The 14,166-nt window shown below is 40.0% G+C and overlaps 1 protein-coding gene across 14 annotated transcripts in view; it reads left to right on the top strand.

The window, feature by feature from the left end:
- Positions 1–6,037, top strand: part of TJP1 (tight junction protein 1) — a 275,476-nt gene extending 269,439 nt beyond the window's left edge. For 7 of the 14 annotated variants that reach the window (XM_055278494.2, XM_055278497.2, XM_063639037.1 and 4 more), the window contains 3 exons: positions 456–673; positions 1,884–2,027; positions 4,509–6,037. In XM_055278494.2, the coding sequence (XP_055134469.1) occupies positions 456–673; positions 1,884–2,027; positions 4,509–4,603 (457 nt within the window). In that variant the 3' untranslated portion in view covers positions 4,604–6,037. The remainder of the gene's footprint in view (positions 1–455; positions 674–1,883; positions 2,028–4,508) is intronic. The other 7 variants (XM_055278496.2, XM_055278499.2, XM_055278501.2 and 4 more) reach the window with 2 other exon arrangements.
- The last annotated feature ends 8,129 nt before the right edge of the window (positions 6,038–14,166 follow it).

A 14,166-nucleotide genomic window follows, 5' to 3' on the forward strand; every position in this document is an offset into this window, starting at 1 on the left:
CACTTTGGGAGACCAAGACAGGTGGATCACGACGAGATCAGGAGTTTGAGACCAGCCCGGCCAATATGGTGAAACCCCATCTCTACTAAAAATACAAAAATTAGCCAAGCGTGGTGGCACGCACCTGTAGTCTCAGCTACTCAGGAGGCTGAGGCAGAAAAGTCACTTGAACCTGGGAGACGGAGGTTGCAATGAACCAAGATCGTGGCACTGCACTCCAGCCTAGGCGACAGAGTGAGACTCTGTCTCAAAACAAAACAAACAAACAAAAAAGGAAATAATATTCTCTGAGCTAACCCTGTCAATAAAATCTGTTGCCAGAAACTTATCTTGTTAAAGTAACTTCTTGATTATATGGAGAAATAAAAGTAAAATGAAAGCACGTAATGCAGTAGTAGTAAAAGCAAAGCACCTGTGTATTATTAGGAATTCACTAGCCATTTCTGAACTTTCAGTCCTTCAGCTGTGGAAGAGGATGAAGATGAAGATGGTCATACTGTGGTGGCCACAGCCCGAGGCATATTTAACAGCAATGGTGGCGTGCTGAGTTCCATAGAAACTGGCGTTAGTATAATTATCCCTCAAGGAGCCATTCCCGAAGGAGTTGAGCAGGAAATCTATTTCAAGGTCTGCCGAGACAACAGCATTCTCCCACCTTTAGATAAAGAGAAAGGTAAATGTGTTTATTTTTCTCCTTAGTTTTGATAAGAGTTGCCCTGTGTGCACTTCAAAGCTTATAGTGCTTGGCTAATAATGCAGCACCTCTCTACCTCCAGATGAGTGCTGTAGCGAGGGGTGCCCTGGGGACGGCGTCGCAAGCAAGCAGTAGGTGGCCTGAAGCAAGGCTGTGGTGACCACACTGCCTGCTTTTACTTTTGGTGTGAAATAAAAAATGATGGCATAGGACAGGCCACGGGATGTCTCACCTGCTGAGCAGCCTGGGCTGACCTAACCAAATTTGTCTTTGAATCAGTCAGCCTTTGCATCTCTAGAGATGGGTTAGGTAACACCCACTCAGAAAGGCTTTGCTGTGCCTTCACCTGATTGGAGAACCTAAACCTCTTGACAGGTACTGTCTTACTCATCACCCCAGAACCTAGCACTAGTACATGCTTGGCAGAGTGCATGAAGGAGTCTCAGAGGAGATGACAGTATGTTTCTGAGCTTCTTAAGGAAACTTATTTTCATAATCCTCCTGGATCTACCAGGATGTTATAACAAAGTGTGTTGTGATTTAGCATCTTTTAGCAGTGCTTTTACTTTCCTAAATAAATTAACTTTAGTTCGCTTTCTTACATTTTGCTGGAATGCTGACATCTGATTCTGTATTCTGATTTTGGGGATATCCTGTTTTAAAAACCAGTAGGACTGACTGTGTTGGCCCTGCACAAATCTAACCACCTATGGAGCAAACAAAACATTTTAAAAATGGAAAGTATGTCATATTTGTAACAAGTACATTTGAATATGTTTTATACTGTAGACCCATATGATTGAATGCAGTAGCTACTACCTGCACGTGGCTAGCTAGCACTTGAAGTGTGACAATTTTGGATTGAACGATGCTGGAAATATGAAATACACACCAAGTTCCAAAGATTTCATATATTGGTTACATGTTGAAATAACAGTGTTTTGGTTATATTGAGTTAAATAAAATATTAAAATATTGTAATATTTGACATCACCTGTTTCTTTTTACTTTCTAACGTGGCTACTGGGAAATTTAAAATTCCATATGTGGCTGCTGTTACATTTTTGTGTGGTCAGTGACTGTAGAGAACTAACTCCATTAGGCTTTCAAGCATATAATTAGAAGCAGAGTGAGGAAAACTGAGGGTCTTAGAGGAAAGAACACATCCATCCTCTCTGCCCAACTCCAGGTGAAACACTGCTGAGTCCTCTGGTGATGTGTGGTCCCCATGGCCTCAAGTTCCTGAAGCCTGTGGAGCTGCGCCTACCACACTGTGCGTCCATGACTCCTGACGGTTGGTCTTTTGCTCTAAAATCATCCGACTCCTCGTCGGGTATGCTGTCTTCACTCTGTCCTTTGGGGGCTTTGGGGACTGTCGTTGATTAATACCTGGGCTGATGATGCTACCCATGCTGTGTGTTAGCAAATCTCTATCTCTGTTCCTGTGGCCTTGTAGGTATCACCAGTGTTTTCACATTTATTTGTGGTGCATATATTGTAAATAAATACGGAAAGTTAGAAGAGTTTCTGCCTTTTAAAAATTGATAATTTGGGCCGGGTGTGGTGGCTCACACCTGTAATCCCAGCACTTTGGGAGGCCAAGGCAGGTGGATTACCTGAGGTCAGGAGTTCAAGACCAGCTTGGCCAACATGGTGAAACCCCATCTCTACTAAAAATACAAAAATTAGCCAGGCGTGCTGGCACACGCCTGTAATCCCAACTACTCGGAAGGCTGAGGCAGGAGAATTGCTTGAGTCAGGGAGGCGGAGGTTGCAGTGAGCCAAGATCGTGCCACTGCACTCCAACCTGGGCAACAGAGTGAGACTGTCTCAAAAAAATTTTTTTTGATAATTTGGCCAAATATTGACTATTTCTTGGTGTTCAGAAAAATGATTGATTCTGTCAAATTTTTCAAGATGCAGTGGGAGAATTGTTATTGTCCTGCACAAATAGGCATTTTTATCTTCTTATTAAAATGATTTCGTTCCTTTATATAACTATTTCTATTTTTGGTTACTATTGTTTAATTTCTTTTTTGTTTGTTTTGGTTTGGTTTGGTTTGGTTTGGTTTGGTTTGGTTTGGTTTTTTGAGATGGAGTCTCGCTTTGTCGCCCAGGCTGGAGTGCAGTGGCACGATCTCAGCTCACTGCAACCTTCGCCTCCCAGGTTCAAGCGATTCTCCTGCCTCAGCCTCGATTACAGGTGCCCACCACCACGCCTGGCTAATTTTTGTACTTTTAGTAGAGACGGGGTTTCACCATGTTGGCCAGGCTGGTTCGAACTCCGGACTTCAAGTGATCCACCCGCCTCGGCCTCCCAGAGTGCTGGGATTACAGGTGTGAGCCACTGCGCCTGGCCTGTTTAATTTCTTAATCTACAACGTATGTATACCAGAGAAACTTAACAAGGTCTTCCATTGTGATCATACTTGGCCATGGTTTTTCAGTGTAATACTCTAAATTACTTCTTTTATACACTATTTGTAAATGACTTTTTGCTCCTAAGATCATAATTTCAAAGCTTCCATTGCATTTTCACATTTTTCTCACTTCCTTGAGTGACTTAAGTCAGGTAATAATTAGAATTTTATTTTGGGTGTAGATCACTTTAAGCGAACCTGATTTAAAGTCTTGCTTCCAAATCTTTGATAAATCAGATGAGCGTTATTTAGTTTTAGTTTGGTACAGTATGAAATAAAAGTTTGTGGTATAAAGATTATAGCAAGAGCATATTTTAATGTTACCAGAGGAAAAAATTACATGTAAATACATATTTCCTCATATTTACAAGTACCCCATTTTCTGGAAAAATGAAATGCTTTTGGCTCCAGATATTGCTTAGGCAATGTCTAACATACTGTAGGCAAAGTTCTCAGCTGGCACTGTTGACATTTTGGCCAAATGATTGTTGTAGGGCCCTCCATGTTCGTCATGGGATATTTAGCAGCTTCCCTGGGCCTCTACCCCTAGATGCCAGTGGTAACAAGCAAAACTGTCTCCAGATGTCCCGTCAGGGGCAGGGTGGTTCCTGTTTGAGAGCTACTGCTGTAAGGGAAGCAAACGTCCACAGTTGTGACTCTCAGCTTGCTTGGATACCACAGAGACATATAGTCATCCCTGCCTTCTTCATATTTAATAGAAATCACCAAGAGCTTATTAAAAACTTAAATCCTGAGACCTAACTAACGTCCAGTCAGTGAGTTTTTGAAGCTGCATGATTAATTTTGTTGTCCAGCTGGAATCAGAGCTGAGCAGCTCTGGTGCAGTCTCGTTTTTTTTGCTTGTTTTTTTGTAAGGGGGAAGACAGTCTTCAAGAGCTAGATTCTGCAGAACTGGGTTTCATTTGTTGGGGTCTATAGTTGAGTGTGAGAAATGTGTCCTCATTCTCAGCTCAAATAGGTGATCACATAATTATCCTCCAGACTTCTGAAACTGGAAAAAAAAAAAGTGCTACTGATAATTATGTGGGCTCCGGCAAACCGGGACTGTCCCAGGCATAAGATTGCCATCACTCACTTGTATTCATTTTTTGAAAAGTCTGAAAGTTTAAGAAAAAAAAAAAACTGTTCTTAATGGTGTGAATTAGAAAGAACGTTTTAAAAATATATTTTTTTAGAAGTGTGAAACACCTTTGAAATTGTTAGATGCCAGCAGATCTGCATTGAAATAAAGCAGTGTGTTTTGATACAAATACAATATGCTGAAGAAACAGAAGAAATTATGTCTAAATATATGTATTTGCCCTATAATTGCAAAGCATTATGGATAGCAGTTTACTCAACTGTAAATGACATCATCTTCTTTTCTCTCATAGGTGATCCTAAAACCTGGCAAAACAAGTGTCTTCCCGGAGATCCAAATTATCTCGTTGGAGCAAACTGTGTTTCTGTCCTTATTGACCACTTTTAACTCTTGAAATATAGGAACTTGATTAAATAATGTGAAACTGGATTAAACTTAATCTAAATGGAACCACTCTATCAAGTATTACACCTTTTTTAGAGTTGATACTACAGTTTGTTAGTATGAAGCATTTGTTTGAACTGATAAAGATGAGTGAGCATGCCCCTGAACCATGGTGGGAAAACATGCTACACACTGCATGTTTGTGATTGACGGGACTGTTGGTATTGGCTAGAGGTTCAAAGATATTTTGCTTTGTGATTTTTGTAATTTTTTTTTATCATCACTGCTTAACTTCACATATTGATTTCCGTTAAAATACCAGCCAGTAAATGGGGGTGCATTTGAGGTCTGTTCTTTCCAAAGTACACTGTTTCAAACTTTACTGTGGCCCTGGCCTAGCATACATACACATTTTATTTTATTATGCATGAAGTAATATGCACACATTTTTTAAATGCACCTGGAATATATAACCAGTGTTGTGGATTTAACAGAAATGTACAGCAAGAAGATTTATAACTGGGGGAGGGTGAAGTGAAGGCAATGACTTACTGTATATGAAAACACATTTTTCTTAGGGAAGGATACAAAAACATGTGAGACTGGTTCCATGGCCTCTTCAGATCTCTAACTTCACCATATTACCACAGACATACTAACCAGCAGGAATGCCTTACCCTCATGTTCTTAATTCTTAGCTCATTCTCGCTGTGTTACTAAGTTTTTATGGCTTTTGTGCATTATCTAGATACTGTATCATGACAAAGACTGAGTACATTGTGCATTTGGTGGTTTCAGAAATGTGTTATCACCCAGAAGAAAATAGTGGTGTGATTTGGGGATTTTTTTTTTTTTTTTTTTTTTTTTTGACAAGGGGCAGTGGTGGTTTTCTGTTCTTTCTGGCTATGCATTTGAAAATTTTGATGTTTTAAGGATGCTTGTACATAATGCGTGCATACCACTTTTGTTCTTGGTTTGTAAATTAACTTTTATAAACTTTACCTTTTTTATACATAAACAAAACCACGTTTCTAAAGGCTACCTTTGTATTCTCTCCTGTACCTCTTGAGCCTTGAACTTTGACCTCTGCAGCAATAAAGCAGCGTTTCTATGACACATGCAAGGTCATTTTTTTAAGAAAAAGGATGCACAGAGTTGTTACATTTTTAAGTGCTGCATTTAAAAGATACAGTTACTCAGAATTCTCTAGTTTGATTAAATTCTTGCAAAGTATCCCTACTGTAATTTGTGATACAATGCTGTGCCCTAAAGTGTATTTTTTTACTAATAGACAATTTATTATGGCACATCAGCACGATTTCTGTTTAGATAATACATCACTACGTTCTGTTAATCATTAGGTGTGACTGAATTTCTTTTGCCGTTATTAAAAATCTCAAATTTCTAAATCTCCAAAATAAAACTTTTTAAAATAAAGTGCTGGCTTGGTCTGTTTGCCCACTGTTTTCTAGTTTCATGCAGCTTTATAATCCTGTTTTAAAATCCTGCACACAAATCCTTTATCACCCAGTGTCACCTACCACCTCGTCGTCTGGTATTGCATGCAGAATCTCTCCCCTTGGCCAGCATGTACAGATGGGTGGGCAGTGCTCATCTGAAGGGCTCAGATTGAAGTGGGGCAGAAGGACCTGGAGACAGTGGGAGAAAGCAGCAGGCAGACTTCCCCCTGTGGGTAAACACACACCCCTGTGTGGGGAAACATGTGCGTTCATGTGTGTGTGTATAACCATTTGTATATGGTTTTATTCCCCAGATAAATAGCATGGGCATTGTTTAATGTCACCCACATTTGGGGGAAGAAAATGGGTTTAATGAGCGTAAATATTCCATTGTGGATATTCTTATTTAACTGCCACCCCTGTTGACATTTGGGTTATTGCTATAGTGTTTTATTAGTAAACATCTGTGGATTGAATCCATCTATGTGGATTTTATTTTTTTCATCTTTATTAAGGTATAATTTACATACAGTAAGTTACTGTTTTTAAAATGTATAGTTCAAATTTTGACAAACACATACTGTTTATTTACTGCAGTTAATACATAGAACTCTTTATCTTCTCAAATCATTTGTACCCCTTTATATTCAACCCCTCTTCCAGCCCCTGGCAGGATGATCTGTTTCTATAGTTGCCTTTTTGACAGTGTCATATAAATGGAATCATACAATATGTTGCCTCTGAGTCTGGCTTATTTCACTTAGCATGATGATTTGAGATTCATGTATGATGTTGCAGGTTCTTTTTTATTGCCAGATGGTATTCCATTGTGTGGCTTTACCAGAGCTTGTTTATCCATTCCCCAGTTAAGGAACTTTTGGGTTGTTTCCAGGTTTGGGAGATTATTAGTAAACTGCTACAAACATTTGCATACAGGTTTTTGTGTAAACGTTTCTTCATTTCGCTTGACTTCAGTTTGATGAAGTCTGGTTTATCAGTTTGTTCTTTCATAATTGTGCTTTTGTTATATCTTCACTAAGATATTCTATCTTTACTAAGAGAAATCTTCACTTAGCCCAAAGTGTAAAGAGTTCTCAAGTTTCAGAATTTTTTGTTTTATATTTTTGTCTGTGATCCACTTTGAGTTAATTTTATGTGTAGTATGATATAGGTGTTGAGTTTATTCTGTTTTAAATGTGTCCTTATTGTAAACACAGACACACATATATAAGGCCTAAGTAAGACAGTTTTCATTTAAATAGGGAAACAATTTATCGTGAAAGGGACACAACTCAGTAAGTCTGTTTTTTGTCCCCCTACCTTTTAGTATGTGGCATGAACACCTGGTCAGGTGTAGATACCTAGAGCTCCTTCCTAAGGACATTTCTGTTGCCTAACCATCTTCCCACAGCACTGAGCATGGTGCAGTGAGTTCATTCAGATGGCCAAGCTTTAGGGTCAGAATTCTGCTTTTGCCCTTCCCCTATACTAACGTTACGATCAACAGAAGGCTTAGTGAATATCCACTAATGCTGCGTGAGTCAGTTCCTCCTCTTGACCTCTGAGCAAATACTTAATGCAGTACACAAGGCACTGTGCAGATGGAGATGACTCAGGTGAGGAGACACAGACGTTGACACTGGGTGGCTTCCGTCTAGACAGGGAGCAGTTGGCTAGGAAGGGATGTGGCAGCAAATGCAGGAAGGCCACCAACAGGCAGATGGGGAGTAAGTTTTCGGTTTTCCTTGACTCGCAGTTTGAAAACCATTTACTGGATAGGAAGCCAGGCTGTTTTCTGTCCAGTTTGCAGAAAGCAAACCAGAGAGCTGTGTGCACAGATGCATCCTGGGACGTTACTGCGGCTGCCCAGCAGCCCTACATGTAGAGAGTGACCCGGCACTCTGTTTCCTGGCTGCTTAGCCGGGTTTCCCCAGATAGAGTGTGGGAGACCCACTGTTGATGTGCTGATATTTACAGAACCACATTGTTGTCTCCTGATCAATTTGATCACAGCAAAAACTCGGGCACTTACCTACTCGTGTGCTTTCCTTTGGAACTACTTGACAGTGAAGGAGCTATTGCCCAAGATGCAGGAATACCATTTGGTTTAGGGGTGGGGTTTTTTGTTTGTTTTTGGCAGGGGAATTCACTAAAGTATATATTAAACTTGGAAGATTTCTAGTTCAAAACTAAAATGGATAAAACTTTAAATGTTTTCCATTTCTATTTTGTAGATAATTAGGGCTTTCTTTACCAGTGGCCATGAAGGTGTCCCCTAGTGCTTGTTTCTCCCAGCTGATGGGTGTTCATTCAGGTTAGCCAGAAGTTGACACAAGGTGCTCAGAAGAGAGGTCTGTAACCAACTACGACAAGCCTTCCACATTCTGACACTCTCCCTTCCCTCCCTTTGCACCATAGGCTGTTCTGAGGGAATTGTGTCCACAGTTGTCTAGGAAACTACATGCCAATAAAGACTAAAAATTGAGTTTTGTTGCACCAAGTTTTCTGCCTACTGGCACAATGCCAGGCAGGGAAGATGTGTAAGGTTTTCTCTTGGTGCATGAGAGAAGTGCACCTCGTGAGACACAGCAGAGCCCCCATGTGGAACGCCCTCCTCTGGCACCCGCCTGCGGAAAAATCGGAAGAGGTTGGTGCACGGGTGGTAATTTTAGCGTGCTTGTACCTTGGCTTGATTGTCACCATAAAGTTTTGAGGTAATTTGACCTATTTGTCCACATACCACCTCCTGGTCTTAAGTGGATTTGAAAACATGCAGGTATAAATCATTTTATACCCCCTTAAAAACAGAGAAGGAAAGAAAATGTGGAAACTGACATGTGGTCAGTATGCTGCTGCTGTTTAGTGTTGAGGGGCGTGCCAAGTATTCACCCTAGCAACTACATTTCTTGTCAATGGGGGTGTGGCAGAAACCGGCTGGAACGACGGCAGTGGGGTTCCTAGAGAAGACGTTGAGGACATGGGGTTTCCCACAGCACTTCTGAGAATGAGTGTCTTCCATGTTGGATAAGGACAGCTTGAGGATGAGTGGGAACAAGTGCAAAGGACGAAGGTTGAGACCCAGGGAGCAGCCCCAGTCTTGATACCTACCAAGCAGCAGTTGCAGTTGTAGTGGGAAGCTGAGGGTTTTCAGAAACATTTGAAACCGAGTGCATTAAAGCAAAATTGAGTTTCTTTGCAGCCTGCTCTCTAGTAGAGGACACATGCACCAAACAGTCCCAGGGCTTCATTGGTTTTTTTTCCTGGAGACAGAGTCTCGCTCTGTCACCCAGGCTGGAGGGCAGTGGGGCAATCTCGGCTCACTGCCCCACCATGCCCGGCTAATTTTTGTATTTTTAGTAGAGACGGTTTCACCATGTTGGCCAGGCTGGTCTCAAACTCCTGGCCTCAAGTGATCCGCCCACCTCGGCCTCCCAAAGTGCCCGGATTAATTACAAGCATGAGCCACTGCGTCCAGCCCATTGGTTTCTTCTTGATAGGCCCAGGGAGGAGCGTGGAAGCTTGGTCAGTAAGATCCAGTGCTGCTGCCGCTGGGGGACAGGATTTGGTTGTTAACGTTTTTGAATATTTAAACTCAGTTGAAATGCTCCCACCAAGCCTTGAGGAGTTGCTCCCCCGTTTTAGCAACCATTAATGTGCCACATTTATGACACCACAAACTGCAAATTTTCCAAGGAAGCATCTTGGACCTGAGTCCTCTTGAAACACTTTTGTGGCCTTTCCAAGGAGGACCACAGGAAACACAGGGCAGGCACCAGGAGGAAGCAGAAAGTGGATCTGCGTCCACCGTCCTGACGACTTTGTGGGATAGAGGCAAAAAGAACCCCGTGCAGGGAGGGCAGGACTAAACCGAAGGCCCTCACCTCAGTCAGGGAACCAGGAGAGCACAGCCTCCAGCCCATCACAGCCCAGCAACTTAAGTGTCCACCACCTAGGCAGGGGAAGGTTTATTTTTTATTTTTTTTTAGCATATTTTCACACTTAGTTGCAATAACACAGCATTTGCGAGAATAATACAGAGAACTTCCCTTCTCCCCTTGACCTAGACTCCCTGAGTGTTGCCAATTTTCCACCTGTGCAGTGCACTCTAGGTAGGTAGGGAGGTAGTCAACTTGGGCTATGGTAACAAAATACCATAGACTGAGTGGCTTAGATAAGGTCCAAGATGCTTCCTTGGAAAATGTGCAGTTTGTGCTGTCATTTATGTTCTCATCATTTTGGAGGCTAGAAGATGCCAGCATGGTCAGTTTCTGTTAAGGGTTCTCTTCCTGACTTGTAAACAGCCACCATCTCTGTGTCCTCAGTGGCCTGTCCTTGATACATGCACATGGAGAGAGCAGACACGCCCTCTGGTGTCTCGTGCGGATCCTAATCCTATCAGATCAGTGCCCACCCTTAGGGCCTCATTCAACCTCAGTTACTTCCTTAGAGACCCCATGTCCAAATGCACCCACAGTGGGGGTTACGAATTTTAGGAGACATAAACATTTCTGCCCATAACAGTATTCTTCTGAATCATCCGAGCATAAGGTTGAAGACATGATGCATATTACCTAAGAACAAGGGTATTCTCTTACATGACTACACTACACAACCTCATAAAGCAGTACAAGAATTGACTTTGGCTTCATCTATTTTCTTCTATTGGCTCTCTGTTTTTCATTGTGTGGAATTTGCACTAGTCTTTATTATTTCTTTCCTTTTCCTTGCTTTGGGTTCAGTTTGCTCTTTTTCTAATTTTTGAAGGAGGAAGCTTGGTTTAGTGATTTCAGATATTTTTAAAATAGGCATTTTAAAGCTATAAATTTCCTCTAGACACTGTTTAGCTCTACTTCATAAATGTTGATATTTTTACATTTTCATTTAGTTCAAAATATTTTCTATTTTCCTTGTGATTTAACCCTTGGGTTATTTAGAAGTAATTTTTAAAATTTTCAAATATTCGGGGCTTTCCCAAATATCTTTCTGTTGTTTTTAATTAATTTTATTCTGATGTGAAAACATACTTTGTGTTATTTGAATCCTCTTCATTGAGGCCTTTTTTGTGGTCGAGTACAAGGTCTATCTGGAGAATGCTGCATGTGCTCTTGAAGAGAATGTGTATTCTGTTGTTGGGTGGGGTGTTTTATAGATAGAGGAGAAGTCAGGTTGGTTGCTGCTGTTCTTCAGGTCTTCTATATCCTTGCTTGTTTTCTGTCTAGTTCTCTCAGTTACTGAGAGTGGGGTATCGAAGGCTCCAACTATTATTGAATTGCCTTTTTCTCCCTTCAATTCTGTCAGTTGGGTTTTACATATTTTGGAGCTCTGTTGTTAGAAACATGTATGTTTATAGTTGCTATATCTTCCTTATGACCATTATGAAATATCCCTCTTTGTTTCTAGCAATGTTATCTGTCTTAAAGTCTGTTTTAACTGATATTAGAATATCAGTTAAATTTTCTTATGGTCCCTGTTTGTATGGTATATCTTTTTTCATTCTTACTTAGTTTTAAGGTATTTGTGTCTTTTAATCTAAATGGTGTCTCTTTATACAAAGCATGTAGTTGGATCTTGTTTTATTACTATCAATTTCTGCCTTTTGATTGGAGTGTTTAATCTCATTTACATTTAATCTAACTATTGATATGGTTTAATTTCTTCCTGCCACTTCTCTATTTAATGATTATATGACTTAGGCTTTTTTGTTCTTCTTTCTCCTTCATTGCTCTCTTTATTCCTAGAGCAACCAATTACAACAAAAAAGTAAGAATGAAGCAATAAAAAAGGAATTAAAAGCATACTAGAAAATATCTATATAGAGCATATAAGAAATATAGATATTTTCTACTATGCTTGGGTTAAATGCAGGTTATCTTCTGATGTCATTTCTTTTCAGCCTGAAGGAATTCCTTTAGTATGTTTTATAAGACAGATTTGCTTGCATTGAATTTCTTCAGTTTTTCTTTATTTTGTCTTCACTTTTGAAGTATAGTTTTGCTAGCTAAAGAATTCTTGGTTAATAAATATTTTTCCTACAGCACTTTCAATATGTCATTTTAATGTCTTCTTCACTTGAGACAGCTGTTAAACATAGTTCTTCCCTTGTATGTGATAAGGTTGTGGGTTTTTTATTTCTTTGCTGTTTTGAAATTTTATCTTTGTCCTTCAACTCTATATGCATCTAGCTATAGATCTCTTTCTGTTAATCCTATTTGAAGTTTGTTGTGCTTCCCTGGTGTATTTTTCATCAAATTTTGGGCTTTCTTGCTATTATTTTTCAAATATTTCTTCCCTTTTCTCTCCTTTCCTTCTGGGACTTCTATAACATGTATTTGGTATGCGTGATGAGTCTCAAATTTAGGTCTGTTTTTCAGTTTTTCTTCATTTTCTTTTCTTTCTACAATTTGGATGGGTTTTATTAATCTCCTTTCAAGTTCACTGATTCTTTCTCCTGCCAAATCAAATCTGCTATTAAACCCCTCAAGTAAATATTTCAGTTATTGTACTTTTCAACTCCAGAATTTCCATTTGATTTTTTTTTTTTACAATACCTATCTTTTTATTGATAGTCTGTATTTGATGAGTCATTGCTCTTAAAAATGGGCTGGATGCAGTGGCTCATGCCTGTAATCCCAGGACTTTGGGAGGCTGAGGCGGATGGATCACCTCTCAGTTGTTTGAGACCAGCCTGACCAACATGGTGAAATACCGTATCTACTAAAAATACAAAAAAATAGCCTGATGTGGTGGCATGTGCCTGTAGTCCCAGCTACTTGGGAGGCTGAGGCACGAGAATCACTTGAACCCAGGGGGCAGAGGTTGCAGTGAGCCAAGATCATGCCACTGCACTCTAGCCTGGGTGACAGAGTGAGACTGTGTCACTCCAAGAAAAAAAAAAAAAAGTCAAATCAAATTAAACAGTTTATTTTAGGTCTTTAAACATTTTATCATAGCTGCTTTGAAATCTTTGTCTACTAAATTCAAACATCTGGGCCCCATCAGACAGTGTCTATTGACAGCTTCCTCCCCACTTACCACCCAAATAGGGATCACGCTTTCCTGTTTCTTTGCATGTCTCATAATTTTTAAAACTGGACACTTTACGTAATATTGTAGCAACTCTGGATTCTGCTCCTTCCCCTTACCCCCAAGGGACTGTTGCTGTATTTTTGTTTTAGTGACTTCACTGAATAAATCCTACACAATCAGTCTCAACCTCGGTGTGCAGCCACTGATGTATCTGTTCAGTTTGGGGTTTTTATTGTTGTTGTTGTTGTTATTTTCAACTCTAGCTTCCTAGTGGTTGCCTGTGGGTTAGCATATGTGGTCAGCCAATGATTGGTCAAATGTACTTAAACACCTTTAACCACTAAGGCTTCCATGCTTCGCCAGTTTATTTGTGTGTGGTTTAGGGAATGAATTTTGAGTTGAGGCAGTGCACAAATGTGCCCCAGCTTTCACAGTTTGTCAAGTTTCGCAACTCCTCTGCAGAGGCACAAGGCCTCATGTTCAGCCAGAGATATATAGTCAACTCCTGGCATCGACAGGGGATTTGTTCCAGGACCCAAAATTTGATTCCACAGACGTTAAAACTCACAGATGCTCAATTTCCTTACATAAAATAGAATAGTATTTGTATATAACTTGTGCAGTTCTCTCACAGACTTTAAATCATCACTATGTTACTTATCATACCTAATACAATGTAAATGCTATATAAGTAGTTGTTACACTGTATTTTGTATTTTTATTTTTATTTTTATGGGTACTTAGGTGTATATATTTATGAAGTACATGAGATATTTTGATACAGGCATGCAATCTGTAATAATCACATCAGGGTAAATGGGATATCCATCACCTCAAGCATTCATTGTTTCTTCATGTTGTAAACATTCCAATTATGCTCCCTCAGTTATTCTAAAATGTACAACTAATTATTGCTGGCTATAGTCACCCTGTTGTGCTATCAAATACTAGATCTTATTCGTTGTATCTAACTATATTTTTGTACCCATTAACCTTTCCCATTTTCCATGCTCTCCCACCACCCCATGTATTATTATTATTTTTCATTGATTTTTGAGGCAGAGTCTCACTCTGTCACCC

The sequence above is a fragment of the Symphalangus syndactylus genome, chromosome 5 (genome assembly GCF_028878055.3).
Source record: "Symphalangus syndactylus isolate Jambi chromosome 5, NHGRI_mSymSyn1-v2.1_pri, whole genome shotgun sequence".
NCBI lineage: Eukaryota > Metazoa > Chordata > Mammalia > Primates > Hylobatidae > Symphalangus > Symphalangus syndactylus.